Source organism: Musca autumnalis, unplaced genomic scaffold (assembly GCF_047663935.1).
Source record: "Musca autumnalis isolate F117 unplaced genomic scaffold, ASM4766393v1 scaffold_1, whole genome shotgun sequence".
Lineage (NCBI taxonomy): Eukaryota > Metazoa > Arthropoda > Insecta > Diptera > Muscidae > Musca > Musca autumnalis.
The window spans coordinates 202,055,802-202,078,625 of NW_027411644.1; the positions used below are offsets into that span (position 1 = coordinate 202,055,802).

Below are 22,824 nucleotides of genomic sequence, written 5' to 3' on the forward strand. Positions count from 1 at the left end.
CATATTAGGAGGGATCTTCATGATCAACAAGCAGGTTTAGCATCACGCAGATGCAGTCACATATGCCATGAACAACTATCGTATGAATGTAGTATCAGAGAACATCCATTTATCACAGCTGAGGAGCGTCAGTTGCCACGCTCGAAATGGGGCATCTGTCTAATTCCTATAGGGCAAGGCAATGACACCGTGCAAAACATATGCCAAACATGTGGAACAGTCCCGCACGAAACAATGCATCTTTTCAACTGCCGTGCCAAATCTACTCTACTAACTCCAGCAGATCTATGGTTACATCCCATCGAAAAAGCCACATTCCTAGAACTGGAGACAGATCCAGAGCCAGATTATGCAGAAAAAAGTAAGGACGGCGTTAAGTTCGGCCGGGCCGAACTTGTTATACCCTCCACCACGAGTGGTATTGAAGTAAAATGGAAATTTCAGCAATTAATACTATTTCAGCAATTTCGGTAAAAAATATGGCTAACCTTTAAAGTACCGAAAATTTATGGGGATTATAGCAAAAGGTCTATCTATTCCGACAAGTTTCTGGCAGGAAGTTTTTAGACTCAATGAAGACTAGATACCAAATTTCCGATGCTTCGGTAAGATAATGTGGCTAAAACCTAAAAAATACCGAAGATTAAGAGGTACGATTCTATGAAGGATATAGGAAGACGTGGACCAATACTGATAATTCTTTTCTGGAACATTTTATAACCCAATGGAAGACTGAATAACAAATTTCAGTCATTTCGGTAATATAATGGCGTCACAACCTTTAGAATTACGAAAATCGAGAGGTACCGTTCTATGAGGGCTATATTTCGTTGACCTGTACCGACGAATTTCAGTAGGAAAGGGTTTTATATCCAACGTTGACTAAATGCCAAATATCAGTCATTTCTGTGGGTTGTTGTGGCCACAAACTTCAAAATACCGAAAATTGCGAGGTACCGTTCTATGTGGGTTATATGAAGGCGTGGACCTATACCGACAAACTTACGGGGGAAAGACGGACGGACAGACGGACATGGTTATTTCGACTTAGAATTTTACCCCGATCAAGAATAAATATACTTTATGTTATCTCCGATGAATATTTCGATGTGTTACAAACGGAATGACAAATTTAATTATACCCTCCATAGTGTGGTGGAGGTATAAAAAGAACTTGACTTGTTCCAAGTTCATAGCAGAAGATGTAGTGCAGCGGGACTTGCTACCCAGAAAACCAAATGTCTTATGTGTGACTCATCTGAACAATTTCGGAAGGAAAATCGTTCAGATTTCGTTCGATCCGAATTCGTACCGAAATCGGAAGAAAAACGTTGGTATATTCGAAGGGAAATTTACTTCCGACATTTTCTTCGAAATCTGAACGAATTCCCCTACGAAAAATCGTATAGAAATCGGAACGAAATCTGAACGATTTGCTTCCCAAATTGTTCAGATGTGTCGGACATCCGACATTTGGTTTGCTGGGTAGTTATTAATCTGCATTTTTGAAACTTTTTTTGCGTATACGATTTCTGTCACAAATTTGTTAGTGAAGACACAATCCTTCATCTCAATTTCATTCGAACACGCTTAAAACGATTTATACTTATTTTATTCGTTTTACAACACTAATACTACACTGAACATACCCCACACACCGGCATTGTGTGAAGTTGACATTTGTGATTTGTGTTTATTGAACGCGTTGAATAAACGTTGTTGTGGTTTTGTCGATTATTTCATTTAATTTATAAATAATTGCTTTTTATATCAAAATTCAATAAATAAAGGTAAAACGGATTTAATATCGATTGAAATTTAATGGACACTGAATGTGGAAATATTTTTTTCCCAGTAACTTGGTTCTGTGGCGCTTTTTGTAAACGTTTACCATTCATCTGTCACGCTTTTCTACTTTGCAGACACATTGAAGCAACACCACAACAATGGATTCGGACTTGTATGATGAATTTGGTAATTACATTGGTCCCGATTTAGACAGTGATGATGACGATGATCAAAGTATTTATGGCCAGCAAGATAATCAAGATGAACGGGATGTAAGTTGGCATTCATAAAATGTGGGAACTTTATTTCAATATTCCTTGTTTGTCATTATGTAGGATGATGCTATGGAAGAGGAAGAAGACCAGAATGAAGATGAAGACAAAGAGGTAACAGCAGTTGTTTTGCATGAAGACAAACGTTACTATCCCACGGCAATAGAGGTGTATGGTCCAGATGTGGAGACCATTGTTCAAGAGGAAGATGCTCAACCATTGGATAAACCACTAATAGAACCGGTGAAAAAGTTAAAATTCCAAATTAAAGAACAAGAGTTACCAGAAACCACATACAATATGGAATTTATGGCAGATTTAATGGACACTCCACCGCTGATACGTAATGTAGCGTTAATGGGTCATTTACATCATGGCAAAACAACATTTGTCGATTGTTTGATACGTCAAACACATCCTCAGTTTGATTTGAATGAAGAACGTTCGCTGCGTTACACCGACACCCTATTTACCGAACAGGAGAGGGGTGTTAGTATTAAAGCTACACCGGTCACCGTTGTCTTGCAGGATGTAAAAACAAAAAGTTATTTAATGAACATCTTCGATACCCCAGGACATGTGAATTTTTCCGATGAAATAACTGCTGCCATGCGTTTGTGCGATGGTGTGGTGGTCTTTGTCGATGCAGCGGAGGGTGTTATGCTCAATACGGAAAGGTTGCTCAAACATGCAGTTCAGGAGAAAATGGCCATAACTGTTTGTATTAATAAGGTAAGAGGAATTTGAAGAAAAGTTATTGTATATATCAATATTAAACAGAATGTAATTGTTATAATGATTTCAAGGTTTGGGGATAGCTCAGATTTTAAAATGTCCATAATAAAGCATTATGACAAAGATTCGTACACTCAGTCCACCCTCTTCTATACATTGCTATATATTGTTTGCCATAATTTGAACATGAGTTATCTACCACATTGAATTAATTTTCTCTTTTTATGTTTTCTTTCAGATTGACCGTCTCATTTTGGAATTGAAATTACCTCCTCAAGATGCTTATTTCAAATTAAAACACATTGTAGAGGAAATCAATAGTCTGCTGAGCACATACGGTAATCCCGAAGAAACCCAATTGGTATCTCCTGTTTTGGGCAATGTCTGCTTTGCCAGTTCCCTTTATGGTATTTGTTTCACATTGAAATCATTTGCCAAATTATATGCCGACACATATGAAGGTGTCAATTATGTAGAATTTTCAAAACGCTTGTGGGGCGATATGTATTTCCATAGCAAATCGTAAGTTTGTTGGCCTTCGTTCAAAAAATATCAAACATTTTTGTCTTGTCTTTTTTTGCAGACGCAAATTCACTAAGAAGCCACCTCACAATTCAGCCCAACGAAGTTTTGTGGAATTTATTTTGGAACCAATGTATAAACTTATTGCCCAGGTGGTGGGTGATGTTGACTCCACGCTTACAGATACATTGGCTGAATTAAATATTCGCATAACAAAGGAAGAAATGAAATCGAATATAAGACCTCTGCTACGTTTGGTTTGTAATCGTTTCTTGGGCGATTTTAGTGGATTTGTAAGTATGTGTGTAGAACACATACCATCGCCCTTGGATAATGCCAAACGTAAGGTGGATCATGTTTATACTGGACCCAAGGAGGGTGATATGTATCGTGATATGATTCAATGTAATCAAACGGGTTCGCTGCTGGTACACAGTGCCAAAATGTATCCAACCGATGATTGTACCTTTTTCCAGGTAAGTTTGAAGATTAGAAGAGAAAACAAAGTTAGAAGTTAAGGGTGAAAAAGAATTAGCTTGCTGGTATTCACGTTTTTCTTTAATTAATTCTCTTTCGAGTTGAGCTGAACAAAAGGTAAAAATTATAATTTTACCCACAGCCTTTAGGCTAATGGTTTCAGACACCAAGTATGTTTGGACGTTTCAGAAAATTTGGAAACGCTTTATCCATGGAGAGCGCAATAACTCTTGAATGGATCAACCGATTTGATCCAAACTTAGTTCAAGTTTGATGTTGGATCAAATCTGTCCACTGCTTCCGTTACCTCCGCCACAAAAGTTTGAGCTAAAATGGTGCGCACGATAACTTTCGAAGAGATTAACCATTTGGCCTCGTAATATTTCTTAAAGACATATATCCGCTTTTGATATGGAATATCGCTTCAATACTTTTGGGTTCCTCCCACACAAAATTTCAAAAATTTTGCAGTCGATGACATATGGGATGTAGCATATCCCTGATGATCTAGTGCAATTCTTCCATCTGAGGCATACGAAAATATCCGCCACTTAATCTACTTCCACACTGTTCACCAATTGGACTGATTCCGACCACTGACTACCCCAAAATGTTGAGTATAACGTTCGACAGCAAGCCATAGCTATTTGCGATAAGATAAGAAACCGGAACTAGGTGCTCAAGACGCTGGCCGGCTGCACTTGGGTTGCTGGCAAAGAAACCTTGTTAACCTCTTACAAAGCAATAGGCCGGTCTGTGGTAAGCAATGTGCCTCCATGGGCATACAAATGTTAGCGGTACACAGTAGAGAGAGATGTCCAAAGGTACAAACGATAACCACTAGGCCAGCGAGTTTATCAATTTATATTTGGTCCGAATTGATGATGATGTTTATCTGTCTAGCTAACCCCACTCTCCTAATTCTTTATGGACGCAGCCAGTCCAGAACCAGGACTAGATAATTGAAATGATAAACAAACGAACACATTTGCGTTACTACAACAATAACAATAATTGATGAGGACCATTACTTACGGATTTGGAATCGTGTTTGGCCGAAAGTTTGCATATCATAAAACTTCTTCCAAACGTAAATCAAGTTTCCAGAAGGTCTATATATCGGACAACATCTTGGTACCTCTCTCACAAATTTTCAAGATTTTCTTTTGAGTGTAGTTTAAGGGCTGTTAGAGCATAGTTTTGAACATTTCAACGAAGGTAGCCCTTTTTTCGTGGACTTCATGTCATTATGATTTAACGCTTTCGATTTTTTATCTGTCAAAGAGCAAGATTATCAATGCCCAACACGCTGATTCTGTTTAGCCTTTTAGACTTCCCTATTAATTTAAACATTTGATAAAATATTTTTTCTGTTTTAAGGTCATGGCCCGTGTCATATCGGGCACGTTACACGCTGGACAAGAGGTACGTGTTCTTGGTGAAAATTACACGCTGCAAGATGAAGAAGATTCTCGTGTCTTACAAGTTGGCCGCTTGTGGGTCTATGAAGCACGTTACAAGGTTGAATTGAATCGGGTGCCAGCAGGCAACTGGGTTCTCATTGAGGGTATTGATCAAAGCATTGTTAAAACATCGACAATTGTCGACATAAACGCTGCCGATGATTTGTATATATTCCGACCACTGAAGTTTAATACTCAAAGTATTATAAAAATTGCCGTTGAACCTGTTAATCCCTCTGAGTTGCCCAAAATGTTGGATGGTCTACGTAAGGTAAATAAGTCGTATCCTCTTCTATCAACACGTGTTGAAGAATCCGGAGAACATGTCATATTGGGTACAGGTGAATTATATTTGGATTGTGTAATGCATGATCTACGTAAAATGTACTCAGAAATTGACATTAAAGTGGCCGATCCCGTTGTCGCGTTCTGTGAAACAGTTGTGGAAACAAGTTCTCTAAAATGTTTTGCCGAAACTCCCAACAAGAAGAATAAAATCACAATGATTGCTGAACCCCTAGAAAAGGGTTTGGCAGAGGACATTGAAAATGAAGTGGTCTCCATTAATTGGAACAAGAAGCGTATTGGAGAATTTTTCCAAGTAAATTATGATTGGGATTTATTGGCAGCACGTTCGATATGGGCGTTTGGTCCCGACTCAACAGGCCCCAATATTTTGGTTGATGATACCCTACCCTCGGAGGTGGATAAGACCCTGCTGACATCTGTTAAAGATTCCATTGTTCAAGGTTTCCAATGGGGTACAAGGGAGGGGCCACTTTGTGAGGAGCCCATACGTAATGTGAAATTTAAAATACTCGATGCAGTCATAGCAAATGAGGCTTTACATCGTGGTGGCGGCCAGGTTATACCAACTGCCAGGAGAGTAGCATATTCAGCTTTTCTTATGGCCACACCCCGTCTTATGGAACCGTATCTATTTGTAGAGGTTCAAGCACCAGCAGATTGTGTCTCAGCCGTTTATACAGTCCTAGCCAGAAGAAGGTAATCAACACTTTAACAAATGCAAAATTAAATCTTATTAATATTTTTTAATGAATACTTTCAGAGGTCATGTAACACAAGATGCACCCGTTTCCGGTTCCCCGTTGTACACAATTAAAGCTTTCATTCCCGCCATTGATTCATTTGGTTTTGAAACCGATTTACGTACCCACACACAAGGTCAAGCATTTTGCCTTTCAGTTTTTCATCATTGGCAAATTGTACCAGGCGATCCTTTGGATAAATCGATTGTTATTAGACCCTTGGAACCACAACAAGCATCACATTTAGCCCGTGAATTTATGATAAAGACACGAAGACGCAAAGGTCTATCGGAGGATGTGTCGATCAACAAATTCTTTGACGATCCTATGTTATTGGAGCTGGCTCGACAAGATGTATTGCTCAATTATCCATTATAAGATGCAATCTATTACAAATAAAAACATACATATAACTATTATAATATTTTAAACTAAAATTATTTTATACATCTACTTCAATTTAATTGAACTCATCAAATATCGAGAGGACCTTTGCTATATGTGCCTTAATGATAATTGAACACTATTTTCTAGTGAGTCAAGTCAACTTAATAATGTTATGAGATAAGTCTAGAAATGTAGCTTCTTTTACAGTTGCACCCAGATATTAAGGAGTTGAGTACGTTTGTCTGGACTGGTACAGCGTTTTCTGTGGACCTTTTACGGATCCATTTTACATTCTGGCCAGATATTATGCACACTGTCGTCAATTCCCCAGTAAAATGTTCGATGACAAATCATGAGTTGAATCATGGGTGATAGTGACATGGCATCGATGAAATTTCGGGTGATTCACCGATGAAATTTACAAGGGAGTGACACACGCTTTCACGAATTCATTGTCATTGCATTTTGTACCAGTTCATTGTCATGGCATTTTGTACCAGTCCATTCTCATGGCATTGAGCACCAGTTCATAGTCATGGCTTTCTGCACCAGTTCATTGTCATGGCATCTTGCACCAGTTCTTTCAGAGAGGGTCTATAGAAGCACCCTTTCTATAAGAAAGGCCTATAGAAGCACTCTTTCTATAAGAAAAGGCCTATAGAAACACCCATTATTTCAGAAAGGGTCTATAGATGCATCCATTCTTTCAGGAAGAGTCTATAGAAGCACCCTTTCTTTTAGAAAGGGTCTATAGAAGCAACAGAGCCTATAGAAGCACCCTTTCTTTAAGAAAGGATTGATAGAAGCACCTTTTCTTTAAGAAAGGATCGATAGAAGCACCCTTTCTTTCAGAATGGGTCTTTAGGAGCACCCTTTATATAAAAAAGGCCAATAAAGCAACCTTTCTTTCAGAAAGGGTCTATAGAAGCAACAGGGCCTATAGAAGCACCCATTCCTTCAGAAAGGGTCTATAGAAGCACCCTTTCATTCAGAAAGGGTCTATGGAAGCTTTCTAAATTTATCAGCCTTCCAAAATCCTTCAAAATTTAAAGTTTATGGTCCACATACAAATCACGTGCACTGGGAAAGCAGGTATTCCAATGCTTTTATTTTATTGAGTCTTTGATATCAGAATATAATTTAGAGATGTTTTTTATCCGAAAGAGCGCCAGGGATTTAACAATAATTCAATTTCTCTTTGTATGGTTGACATATCTACAATAACCGCGGATTTATCGGGTATGTTCTGAGACACACTTCGCCTCTCACTTCACGCCTCAAGCATTTTGTTGAGCCCATTTACTCATATTTTTTTGAGAATTTCTTGGGGCCAAGATTCATCATGTCATGTTCACACGAGCGTTTCAATTATGCTGATCGCCTGTCGAACGACGTACACGAATTAACCCGTTTCCACGACACCATTCGTAATTAACAGAAATATAAACAAAATTTCCTTCACTTTTGTTTCCTTGTTTTCACGAAAATTTGAACCGAAAACACATAAAATATACATTAAATGAATAGGAAAAGCAATAGACTTTCCTTCAAATGTATCTTCTATATTTAACTACACACATTTCATTCATTTTTCCATAAATTCTGAATAATTTTGTATTTTCAATATATTTTTCTATGATTCTATTTTCAAAATTAAAGAGAGAGAGAGGCATGTCAAAACAATGTTTGTGTATACAGACTTTCAGTTACGAGTATTTCTTTCCTTTTTGTTTCCGATTTTTTACGCGATTTTGAACTAATGGAAAAGAAATGTGTGTGGAATGAAGAAGGAAACACAACCATATTCCTTCTGCATCTATATAAAATGTTTAGTTCATTAATTTTCATTCATCTTTTTCCTTTTTTCCAAAAATTTTTGTGTTTTCAACAAATTTTTCAATTTTGAATTTAGACATGTCATAATTATTTTTTTCGATAAATTCTCTCATTTGTTAGGGATGGGACATAATAGGTTTGTCCTTGTACTTTCTCAGTAAATATTACTCAGTAACTTCTTTTTAGAGAGTAAAGCATTTTATACTCTTTCAAAGGAAAATATTAAAAAAGTAAAAAGACAACATTCAGTAAAAATGTTCAATTTGATTAATATTTACGATTATGATATTTGAATATTTTAAACTTTTGACAACTGCCTAAAGCTACAAAATGTTACTGAACAAAATTCCTTCAGTAAAAATTATAAGTTCTCAGTAATAAAAATTTCAAAACAAGTTTCTCAATTCATTCTCTTTTACTGAACATTTGTGTAAAAAAACAACATTCAGTAATAATTTGTAATAATTATTACAAATTATCGAGTACGCAGACACACTTAATTATTCGTCGTTCAGAGAGTATTTCTAATCGAACAACGTAGAAAAATCGTCGTTCGTTCATAGAATTTTGTGTGGGGAAATAAGTAATTTATTTGTAGTTATGGGTAGAGTTGGGCAATCTCGTTCAATTGAACGATCCGGATCACTGTCCTCATTCAAAGGCGAATGAGTAACATCATAAAAACCAACGTGTGATATTAAGTATACGCAGTTTGGTCAAAGAAATTACCGGTGTCCATTGAACGAGATAGTGATCCGGATCGTTCAATTGAACGATATTGCCCAACTCTAGTTATGGGTCGAACAACGAATAGAGAACGAACGACGTACCGTGGAAACGGGCTATTAGGGTATTTAAAAATAAGAATACACCCTACTCCGTCCATAAAATACTCGAAAAATAAGAGTAAATGGGGTGAACAAAATGCTTGAGGCGTGAAGTGAGAGGTGAAGTGTGTGACAGAACATACCCGTATATTGAAATTTGAAATATTACACCTTTTTGTTTCCCTTGGCTTGAATCTTCTCACTTTTTTCCGTTAATACTTAAATTTTTGTTGATTCTATATTTGTATGATTTTTTATTGCTGATCGCGAGATTTCGAGGAGCAAAACCAAGAAGTTAGCCTCAATTGAATATTGACATTCCATTTGAGCGACAATCCTATAAAATTAAAAGAAAAATATTTTCTTGTCAAATTATTCATTTATTTAGTAATTATAATTATTGTTTTATTTGATAATAACAACAAAGAAGATAACAAAAGATTATTGTATTAACGGATAAAATTATTAAAAAATAAATATCAACGAATTTTAATACATAAATATACATACATATATATACAAATAACAAATATCCTATTACTAATATATGTATATACTACAGAAAAAATAAATAAATAGATAAACAATATAATTCTAATGAAATAATCTCCCAAACTTCAATATCCACAAATAGACCATTCGGAATAAATATATGCCAAATAATTGCCGCCAATATTAATATTTTAATGATACACAAAAGGTTTTTAGGCGTTATTGCAATTAATTTCGCAAATAGATAAATTGACATCCCAATTGGCCAATATATTTGTGGATTTCTAAAAGATTTAACATTTTAATCTCACTATTTCACTATTTTTTCACAATTTACACTCTACTTACCCAATTTCCTCCACATCATTTTCAGCTATTAATTTTCCTTCCATCCTTTTTTTTCTTTTCCTTTTCTTCCGTTTTTGTTGTGTTCTTACCTGGGGGGTTTGTCAGACTGAATATCATCTCTTTAAGCTCAATGATATAGTGTTTCTAAGAGTCGCCAAATGCTGATACTACTAGTGGAAATTTTGTTAATGACTGAAGTAATAAAGAATTGTGCTCAATTGTCCACCGTACTGGAAAATGTGTAGTTGTTTTCTTGGACTTTCAACAAACGACCAATATCTGTTGGAAGGCGAGCATGTTAATCATTACATCTCGGGCTTCGTTTCGAATAGGATGAAAAAACGTCTCTGAAACATCAATAATAATTGCACCCTGCAGTGAATAATCGTTTGTGAACTGGACGATATTATAATTTCTCTGTTCCAGAACCTGCAAGAAGCTACTATTTTTTACTACGATAACATTTTTTCTCTTATGTTATCGGAAAAAATAGTAAAAACTAGTAGATTCTTGCAGTTCTGGAACAGACCAAATATTCACAGTTGTTTTGTCCATTTTTAGGCCATTAAAGAAGATGAAGTCATTTAATGGTTCAATTCCTGGCCAGAACATACAAATTTCCGGCGGTTTCAAATCGCCTCAGAGTAATGTTGGCTTGTATTTCCTGAGGATTTCAGCCACGGAAAAAATCTCTTTTCAAGTGGTGTCGTAAGAGACGCCACGCTTTTCGGACTTGGCGACAAAAATAGGTTCCATATCACTGAGCCAATATGAATCGGAGTACACTCATTGATATGAGAAATTGATAAGCGTATTTCTGATATTTTTTATTTTTTGAAAAAGTTAAAACTTAGCTTTTCATTGTTGTTGCTGTAGGAACTCATATGTGTCACAGGCTGCGTGTGGATTTGAAACCCGTCTCAAGGGACTGTTTGGCAACTGTGATGACATATTGTGAGATAAATGAAATAATAGCCCTGTTCCTTTACGTGCAAGAATCTTCAAGTTTTACCACTTTTTACTCGAAAAGCGTTCCTTTACTTCAGAGACCATACAATTCATATGGGTGCAGTTTACAACTTTTACTACTGTTGCCGGTTTTACCATTTTCAAAAGTAAAGGAACAGACCAAATAAATACTCGTCATTTTAGCACAGTCCATTTCATTGTTCAATATGGGAAGTATCCCATATGACTGCAACATTCCAATGCATTGAATAAGAAAATGCAACTGCTGTGATATTTCAAACATGAGTGTACATTTGGGTAACGCTGGTGCTAATGATGTATGCCATCCTCATTTACATTCGTGGTTTAGAACCAGGGGTCGGAATGGGCAAAGAACTTATTTGGAGAAAAAGTCAGCGTTTTATTTCAAAGCGAATATCTCCGCTTCTTTACTTACTTACTTAGCTGGCCCATTACAGAACTAAGGAAAGATCTCCAAGATCTCTTCATCCACTTGTTTGCGCCATCTATTCTTTGGTCTGCCAATTCTGCGTGCACCGCCATGTGGCCCGAATTTATTCTTTTGATATGGCCTAGCCATCGCAATCGCTGCATCTCGATACGTTTAACTATATTGATGTCGTTGTACAGCAGATACAGCTCGTGGTTCATACGACGTCGATATTCACCGTCAACGTAAATTGGTCCGTAGATCTTTCCAAGAAATTTTCACTTAAACACGCCAAGCACTGCCTTATCTGCACGGGTAGTATCAGTGTTTTGTAAAGCGTTATTTTTGTTTGACGAGTTATGGCTTTGTTTTTGGAGTGCTTACTTAAGCCAAAGTAGCATCTGTTGGCCAATACAATTCTTTTTATTTCACAACTGATGTCGTTTGTTGTGTTTACGGTGGTGCCGAGGTATACGAAGTCGTTTACTACCTCAAAATTATAGGAACCAACTTCACAGTTGGTCCGATCTCAATGGACGCATTGCGCCTCGACACCACCAACTTGGTCTTCTCGCCGTTTACCGCCAGACCCACTTTAGCAGATTCTCCTTCGACCTTCATAAAGGTATCGGTTACTTCTTTCACTGATCGACCCATGATGTCTATATCATCAGCATAAGCATGTAACATGTGGCTATTGGTGTAGATTGTGCCACTTCTTTTCACGTTTGCCTCTCGTATAACCTTTTCTAGCAGGATGTTGAAAAGATCACACGAGAGGCTGTCACCTTGTCTGAAACCTCTTTTGGTACAAAACTCTTCAGAGAGGTTCTTTCCTATTTTAACTGAAGATCTTGTGGCAGTTAGAGTTATTTACAAAGCCGCTTACAAAGCTTTGCGGGAATCCAAATTCAGACATGGCTTGGAATACCTTTGAACGTAGCGGGCTGTCGAAAGCTGCTTTATAATCGACAAAAAGGTGGTAGGTGCCGATTTGCATCTCTTGGGTCTTCTCCAGGATTTGCCGCAGGGTAAATATCTGGTCAATGGAAGACTTGCCAGGTCTAAAGCCGCATTGGTATGGTCCAATTATTTCGTTGACCATGGGCTTTAGTCGTTTGCACAATATCCCTGACACTATCTTTTAGGCGATAGGGAGAATACATATGCCCCTATAGTTGGAGCATAAAGTCTTATCTCCTTTCTTATGGACGGGACATCCCCGCTTCTTTAAGGTGTATATTAAAAGCAAAACCTGCTAATGAAGGTAGAAGATATCACCTTTGCAACGATTTTAATAATAATGACGAATATCACAGCTTTGGTTGGGGACATTATGAAAGTAGAAAATCCCGTCTTTACAATGATGTAAAGCAGGTTGGCGTAGGTGGCCAAATAACGGAGATATCGGAATAGTCGGTAATCGGGTATGTGATGAAAACCGAATCGACTCGATTTGCAGAATCGAAATGGTGTATAATCGGAGTGCCGTTGATGATATATACATATAGTTATGCTTCGCAAACACCCCTTATTTGAATAATATTTTTAAAATCCATTTTCAATTTTATTAAATATTCACCAAAATTGGAGATATACGATTTCGATTTATGGCAAAACGAGTCGAATCGTTTTCCATCACATACCTAATTATGTGAGTCGATATCGAGTTTTTTCGAACCGAGTACCCAAAGTTGGTATGATAACATTCGGTATGGAGTAAAATTATCGAGTTATCGATCAATTTTCTGCGAGACATTTCTCGTTGCTACATTACCAATCGTAAACAAGCAAAAGGAAAGAAAATGCAAGAAAAGTAATGTGCAAATTGAATCTTGCTTTCGTTTATGCAAAATACAGATAAATTAGTTAATAAATGTGAAGATTTCTGAACAAAGTAAGAATAATAATAAGTCGTGCGCCGCACCGCCATATTTGGAACGTATAGCCAAAATTGTATATTCATGATCGCAAATCTATAGTCATGTAAATAAAATTTGATGAAAATAACATTTTCTATAAACAAAACTTACTATCATAGAGTTAAGGCTGTGATAGCCTTTTCTGTTAAAGAACATATGCTCATTTTCCGTTGGTTTTTGTAGGCCAAAATGGGTTCCGTCAACACATCCAATTACTAATATAATTTTGTTAATTATTGCATGATATATTAAATATTATATACGAACCTCCAGGAATTCCATATTTGGTATAAAATGATTCCTTACATATAGTAGATTGCTCTGGAGAAAATCGTATATGTTGTGGGCAGAGTTTTCGCTCCATTTCATTTACAACATGTTTAACAATTTTTGATGTAACACTCTGACACAGACCTAAAATTAAATCATTCCCTATAGTATATTGGAAACCGCCACTTCCCAAAAGGGACAACGTTGCTGCCAACTGCAAAATTGGGGGGACAGATTTTGAACTTTGGCACGAAAATTCCAAACAAGAAAGTACATAACGGAAAGCCTCTTTTGTCAGCCTGAATCTCTGTAGAAATCTGCGAAGAAATATAATATACATTTTAAATTGATCAATTTATGATTTATACTTTAAAACACATACGCAGCTTCCGCTAAAGATAAAGGTTCACTGTGTGAACGAATTTGTTTACGAATTAAATTAATGTTGTCATCTTCTTCGTCAGAAGAAGATAACAAGAATAACACAGATGGATCCATTTTATTATTTTATGTTCATTTCTTATAAAAATTGCGCCAACCAAGAATGTTTCTAATAATTCTGCCAAAACAACCGTACGTTTATTAAGGTAGATGCATTATCAATATGTCACAACAATTTAAAAAAGGATTTCCAAACATTAATAATGTTCTTATTTTCTTACCACAACTTTATTCCGAAAAAATATTATTCAAAGTATTTTGCAAAAAATTTCACAAAAATTTACATTTTTTCATTCATAATAATGCTTTTTTTGTTTTAAAATAAATACTTTTTCGGCATCTACCTATAATTATGTTCCTTAAAGAAAATTTAGGCTTTCACAGTTCGATTACCGGTTTTCACAGTTCGATTACCGGTTACTATCGAAAAAATCGATAACAATGCTTAAACGTTTTCGATCGAGACTTATAATGCCGTTTCTTTATCGTGCCGAAAACAAATTCACGAGTAATTTCTCGATCGAATCGACTCACATAATTAGGCCCCTGAATATATCCTATTTTTTTATTATTTTTTTTTTAAATCACGCTACGCGTCGCAATTTTGATTGGATCGTCATGAAATTTTGGCTGTTAAAAAACGAACAGAGCTAATGCTATGTAAATTGATATAAAACAACAAGTGAGCCAAGCCTATAGTCGGGTCGTGGCCGACTATGTGATACCCTACACCACTACCCCTGTGCATAAGCTTTTGACTGGTAAAATTCAAAATACATATTAAAATTGGGATAGCTTAGTGCCTTTCCTCTGAATGTCTTCATTAATACAGGTCAATTTTGTTGAAACGCATATAAGCGCATCGTCAGTACAACTCAAATAAAAAAATGGAAAAGTGGGATGTACGCCAACCATCAATAGGCTTCTTTCTCTGTGAGACCCCCATCAACTCCCAAAAATTCGTAAGGATCCGACGGTAGATTGCACAAAAAATGGATAAATTACCGACTATTGCGATATCTCTGTTGTTTGACCACCTATGACAACCCACTATGGGCCCAATGACAGGTTTTTGAGGCAACAAGTCACTGGAAGCTGCTGGACCTTTCAAACTAAGGTCACAATTTGCATCCGATGACTTTAAAATTTGATATGGTACATCCTGATCAATTAAGAATCAGCTCCAGCAAATTTGGTTCTGATCGGTTCAGGTATATATTGCTACATATATATAGAAAATTATTCAGGTCTGCCATGATCTTCGAAATATAAATCCTCCGAAATGGCTGGACCGAATTTGATAAAATATTGACTGTAGATTCTTTAGGTCTTAGAATAGATCGTAAGGTAGTTTTTATACCGAAAAAGAGTGGGCGGGGGACCTACCCCAAAACGGATTTTAGCCAAACGCGAAATCTCAGAGATCATTTTGCGTATTGGGATACAATACAATAGTAAATGTGACCTCCATCATTAATTGATGATTTGAAAGTAAAATACCGCGATCGCGTTAAATTTTTGAATACTTTATAATTACAGGTCAAGATTTTTAAATTTAGTAGGTTTTTGTAGTCCATATTACAAAATTAAGAGATCTTGAACATAAAAGATTTCAATGCTTGATATAACTCGATTAAGAAAACTATCAAATTTCTCGACTTGTGTCATATTGACAAGTCCCACTCCCAGCCCAATACTTAAAAATATCCAAATTTTTAAGTGTCACGCTATCTGTAAGTATTTTTCTATAAGTTTTCGGATCCATACGGACATGAAATTTTCTACACATATTGTACTCACTATTACCTTCTACCACATATATATATATATATATATATAGTTTCGCGAATACGTCGCAGTTCTATTCCAAAAACCATATAAACTACAATATAAACTACAGAAAAATACACCACAATACACCACATCAAATATTCCATACCAAATCTAACTTTTTTGAATTTTTAATCAGAATATTAATGTAAAGGGTGTTTTTTTAAGCTAGATATAACTTTAGATTGTAAAAAGTAACACAAAAAATTAAATTTTGATGAAACTTTTTTTTATTTGTTTCAGTATACTCTGACAAATCATCATGAATAGACTCACGCTTGAACAACGCTACGAAATTATCCAAATTTACTTTGAAAATCAGTCGTCGATTCGCGCAACTTATAGACGCAAAATTGTGTTCAGCGATGAGGCGCATTTTTGGCTTAACGGGTTTGTTAATAAGCAAAATTGCCGCATATGGAGTGAGACCAATCCACAAGAGACCCTACAGACTCCATTACATCCAGAAAAATGCACCGTATGGTGCGGTTTTCACGCTGGTGGCATCATCGGACCTTATTTCTTCAAAAATGAGGCCGGAGCTCGCGTTACGGTCAATGGAGATCGTTACCGCACCATGGTCAATGATTTTTTGTTTGAAAATATGGATGACATTGATCCGGAGGAGATGTGGTTTCAACAGGATGGCGCTACGTGCCATACGGCGAACGCAACCATCGACTTATTGAAATCAAAATTTGGCGATAAGTTGATTTCGAGAAGTGGACCTGTCAATTGGCCTCCAAGGTCGTGCGATTTGACACCTCTCGATTATTTCCTGTGGGGCTACGTGAAGTCACTGGTTTATGCTGGGGCCTAATTATGTGATTCGATTCGATCGAGAATTTACTCGTTAATAAGTTTTCGACACGAGAAAAAAACGGCATGATAAGACTCGATCGAAATCACTGATCGAATGTTTCGAGAGTAACCGGTATTCGAACTATGTGTACTATAGGGAATATGATGAAGGTAGATGTAAAAAAGGTGTTTTTTGAAAGCAAGAACCAAAAAAAAAAACTAAATTATGAATGAAAAATGTAAATATTTGTGGAATTTGTTGAACAATACATTGAATAATAATTTCGGAATGAAGTTGTGCTAAGAAAATATGAAAATTATTAATGTTTGCAAAATTGTTTTGTCATTCTTGTTACAGATTGCTAATACATCTACCTTAATAATTCTCTCTCAAAATAAATGAGAGAATTTGGTGGGTGTTTTGCATTAGCCTCTCTGAGAGAGTATTTCCTTTGGTAAACAACGGGGGATGAACTACATATTTAAAATGCACTTTATTAAAAGTTGTACACCTATAAAATAAAGCCTATTAATATTAAATAATTTTTTGTTTTGCAGAAATGCTTATTTTTTCAACTTATATTTTAACGACTGCAAACACTAATTTTTGGTTAATGATAGCATGCATATCTATTTATTTTAATTATAATTTTATCACAATTTCTTAAAACGACTGAAAAGGACTTTTCCCAATTTCTCTTATTTTGTGTAAAAAATGCTCACAATTATTTACTAATATCCATGGTTCAATTATTAGAAGGTTGGGCAGGTTCATGAAATTATAAAAAAACAACTCCGATGCCGGTTTGCTTATAACTTCAAATGACTAATAACAAATGCAACAGGTTTGTTTATTTGAAATATTGTCAAATATTTAAATTAAAATATTTTATTTGTATATGTATGTCCATGTTTTGGTATAGCCCCATATAACGCGAATTGTCGCTTTCAGGAATTTGGAATTTGCCCTTGTAATTTAAGATAGATAACCCATCCCTCCAAAAGATCGTACTATGAAAAACAAAGAAACAGAAAACAACCCGCTCTTTAGTTGACGACCACGCAAAAGTTGTATGGATTACAAACAGTGAATCTGCACCTGGAATGTTCAGAATCTTCATAGAAGGTGCAGCTTACGCTTTAAAATATGTACTTGAAAAATACAAGACCAATATTACTCCCATACAGGAAATGCGATGCATTGGGAAAGGCGTCACAACAACACCTAATGGCCCCAGACCAATGATATATTTTACGAGCGCTTAGAAGAAACGCATAATTGTTGTCCTGCCCATGACATTACATTTATTTTACGCGATTTTAATGCCGCAATTGGAAAGGAGAATAACTTTGTTGCAACCGTCCCAAAATTCAGTCTTCCCAGTGAAACATCTGCCAAAGGAATCAGGTTGATAGACTTCGCAGCGACAAAAACATGACAGTTAGCAGTACCAGATTTAAGCATCTCGACCTTCATCGTTACGAGGAGCTAACATGGACTCGAATCACCATATTGTTACGAACAGACACAACACGGAAGTTGGACATTGGTAAGCTGCAATCACAACACAGAGCCACAGCATATTCCACTCATCTGGCCCCATTGTTTAATGCATGCACACGTCATTTCTGTTTTCAAAATTGTACATCTTCTATACTTGTTTTTGTATGTATTCAATTTGATTTTGTATAAATTTATTTTGCCGTTTGTCAACTTTGTCAAAACTGTTTTGACACAATAGGAGGACCTCAGGAAAAAATTGTAATCAGATGTTTGCTGTGCCCTACCTTTTAATGATTGTACCATGCTAATATCATTTTTCCTCTATAAACCGTCAATAAACAACAATTTTTTACATTTTAAACACAAATAAAATAAGAAATCTTTCATTTTGTTGGTTTACGATAGGCCATTTGGCTACGAGAAATTACTCGCAAATTTATGCTCAATTTCTCGATAATTTTACTCGATAACGAATGTTGTCATCCCAACTTTGAGTACTCGGGTCGAAACAACTCGATGTCGAATCACGTAATTAGGCCCCTGATAAACCAGCAACAATTGATGCCTTGGAGGCCAGCATTGTTCGTGTTATTCGTGACATACGGCCAGCAGTGCTCGAAAAAGTGGCCAAAAATTGGACGTCCAGAATGCACTTCGTCAAGAACAGCCGCGGTGCCCATATGCCCGAAATCATTTTCAAATGTTAATGTCACGTATTGATCTTTCGATTAAAAAAAAAAATTTTGATTACAATTTAATTTTTTGTGTTAGTTTTTACAATTTCAAGTTCTATCGGGCTTAAAAAAACACCCTATACATAACTTTACACGTGTTATGCATTAAAAAACTGTTTATTATGTTAGCGGTTTTTAATTGTCGAGCGAAACAAATTTGTTCTTCGTTTGATAGAATTTTACAAAATTTTACAATGTAAGATGCAATATCTTTGACAGCCCGGTATGTGGTCATGAAGCGCTGCCAGGTTGAAATGATTTTGTTTCTAAGTGGCTCAAAGTGTTAAGAATCTAATCCAGTTACTATTTTATCCAAATATATGACTTCAAAAATAGCCTTTTTGCCTCAGAAACTGCCATTGGGCCTATAGTGCAACCTAGGGATAGGTAAGTCGACTTTCGATTAATCGACTAAGTCGAAGGTCACACTAGAGTGGTTTCATTGAAACTTTTTGGTATTTATAGATCGACTTTCCCACTACAGCAACTTTATGATATCACTCTACTGTGAAACTCGACCTAGGAACCCTTGTTTTCATGAAATTGTTTCAATGAAACAATCTAGTGTGACCAAGGACTAATGGAGTTCATATGAAAAATAAAACCATACCCAAGGTTAGGTCAACATCCATTCATTTTTAGAGTTTTGGCCAGGTTTTTCGTTAAATTGGACACTGTGCAATGTCTTGATCATGTTTGCTTTTATAAAAATAAAAATTTCAACACCCATTGTTGCCATTCAAGCCCTTTCTGATTACTAAAATGACATAAAAAGCCATCAATTTATTAATAATTAGTAGACAGCGGAATCCTATGCAAATGCATATATGGTTAGGATGGTCGTAGTGAAAATCTGATTAGACAGAAACTCGTTTAATAACAAAACTAGCTGAACCCGGTGAGCTTCGCTACCCTGACTAAAGCTGGGTACACATTGTCAGTTTTGAATGACAGCTTTGTTGTTGCTTGCTAGTGTGGCCGTTCATTTTTGTCATTCATAATGCAACCACAAAATATTTTGTGGTTGCTGGACGGTTGGACAGTTATCGATAATTGCAAAAAATCGTCATTCAAAACTGACAATGTGTACTGTACTTAAGATAACACTATGCAACACTGAAAATGCAAGCAATTTCTAGTATGCATTTTTGGAAAGTACATATTTAGAATACAAAACCCCTAGTAGGGTTTTATCCTGTCAGATCCAGTTCGGATTTTATGGCCTCATCTAAACCGGGCTAAATCTAAACTTTTTGCAATTATCAGGCCTTTATCTCAGAAACGAATAGGAATTTGCCCTTGCTATCTTTAGCAATATTGTAGCCCTAAACTAGTAGAACTTATCTTTTGAAAAAAACACATATGAAAAACTCCATCTAGGGCATCAAAATCTATAAAATATAGAAAATTTTACATAATTGCAAAAATCTTCCAAATAAAGTTCTCAACAATTCTTTAGAACATTTTGAAACTATAAAATGCTTACTTCATGTTGTTTCAGCGGTATTTTGCGTCATATCTTTTACAACACGTATTTCAAACACAGTTCACACCAACAGTTTATTCTCGCATTTCGGATTTCACTACATTATTGACATTTTTATTAAATCCTCGTTGAAAAATGTACTCAAAACAACGGCATAGAGGTGTATTACATTCCAGGGAATATTTTTCCAAAAGAAAATATTCAGCAAAAATTAACGGTTTTGGAGATACCGTGCGAAATGTATACAAATTGTGGAATTTTTGCATATATTTTGAAATTTGAGGCATTAGATGTAGGTTTTCGAGTTCATTTTTTCTCCAAATATTTTATTCATGTCCTTATCTACAAATTTGCTTCAGAGGTCTGAGGTATGAAGACGTGGACCTATGCGGACAAATTTCAGGTGTAAAGTTTCATACCCCCAACGAAGACTTAATACAAAAAGTCAGCCATTTCCCGATTTTCGGTATTTTTAATGTTGTGGCCTCAATATCCCACCGAATTGACTGAAATTTGCTATTAAGTCTTCCTTGGGGGTATACAACATTCAACCTGAAATTTGTTAGTATATGTAGGTCCACGTCTTCATAGAGCCCCCATAGAACGGTACCTTCCGATTTTCAGTACTTTGAAGGTTGTGGCCTCAATATCCCACCGACATGACTGAAATTTGGTATTTAGTCTTCGTTGGGGGTATACAACTTTCCACTTGAAATTTGTCGGTTTAAGTTCAGGCCTTCATATAGCCCCCATAAAAGGATACCTCCCGATTTTCGGTATTTTGAAGGTTGTGGCTATGGTTATACATTTCTCTATGTTATTGACTTGTCAGAAGAGAATTTTAAACAACAAGAATTTTAAACACACAAACGTTCTTGTACCTATTATTGAAATATTTGTTGCATAAATAATATAATTATAATTGTTCTACAAACATCCCAGGCGGGACAGGGGAGACTTCTCTCATATCAATGAGTGCACCCCGATTCATATTAGCTCAATGATATGGGACCTACTGTTTATCGCCGAGTCCGAACGGCGTGTCTAAGACACCACTTGTAGAGAAGTTGTACAAGGCTGAAATACTCAGAAAATGTCGCCAACATTGCTGAGGGGTATTTTGCCACCGTTGAAATTGTTGGTGTTAACTGGCCGGGAAATCGAACCCACGACCTTCAGTGTGCAAGGCGGGTGTGCATACCACTGCACCACGGTAACACCCATATATAAATAATATGTAAAATGCATAAATTTTTCATATGCACATATTATTTTTTGCATATGCAAAATGTATGCATTTTATTTTTTTATTTTTATTTTGTCATATGTTTCGATTGCAATTTAATCAGAAGCCAAAAATATGCCAGTCTCAAAATTTGACGTGAATCACACCAAAAATGGGGGTTGCATAAAATTCCGCTGTCTCATAATTATTTATTTATTTATTTCATTACTTTGCAATCGAAGCCATATGGTTAATTCAATGACCAATTCAGATATAATTAGTCATTATTGTGTGCATCATTTTTAATGCTGAATTTTAGAACGCCCATTTTTTGTTTTCCTGTAAAATTTTAGTATAACGGAATATTTTTATATAATAATATGTAAAATGCATAAATTTTTCATATGCACATATTATTTTTTGCATATGCAAAATGTATGCATTTTATTTTTTTATTTTTATTTTGTCATATGTTTCGATTGCAATTTAATCAGAAGCCAAAAATATGCCAGTCTCAGAATTTGACGTGAATCACACCAAAAATAGGGGTTGCATAAAATTCCGCTGTCTCATAATTATTTATTTATTTATTTATTTCATTACTTTGCAATCGAAGCCATATGGTTAATTCAATGACCAATTCAGATATAATTAGTCATTATTGTGTGCATCATTTTTAATGCTGAATTTTAGAACGCCCATTTTTTGTTTTCCTGTAAAATTTTAGTATAACGGAATATTTTTGTGCACTCACAAATTTTTTTTTTTAATTTTTAAAAAATCTCAACTGGTTTCGATGTTATGAACGTTTGTATTTTTTATTTCAGGTTGCATCATTTTCAGTGACAGTCAGTATGAGCTACAAAAAAAAAATCCACCAATTTTTGTGTTTGCACACAGCGCCTTCGAATATCAACGACTAATCTCATTAATTTCTAATGATGACACTTCGTGTCAAATTAAATTTTGTTGCACTGTGTTGATTTTAATTTTCAAATATCCAAACAATTACATTG

General features: G+C 35.8%; 1 protein-coding gene across 1 annotated transcript; it reads left to right on the plus strand.

Annotated features, from left to right (window-relative positions):
• The first annotated feature begins 1,534 nt into the window (after window positions 1-1,534).
• Window positions 1,535-6,743, plus strand: LOC141388986 (116 kDa U5 small nuclear ribonucleoprotein component). The gene is made up of 7 exons (XM_073959924.1): window positions 1,535-1,790; window positions 1,923-2,060; window positions 2,124-2,792; window positions 3,034-3,317; window positions 3,379-3,793; window positions 5,175-6,262; window positions 6,327-6,743. Exons 2-7 carry the CDS (start codon window positions 1,947-1,949, stop codon window positions 6,682-6,684), a joined length of 2,928 nt encoding a protein of 975 aa, XP_073816025.1. The 5' UTR covers window positions 1,535-1,790; window positions 1,923-1,946; the 3' UTR covers window positions 6,685-6,743.
• Window positions 6,744-22,824: the final 16,081 nt, after the last annotated feature.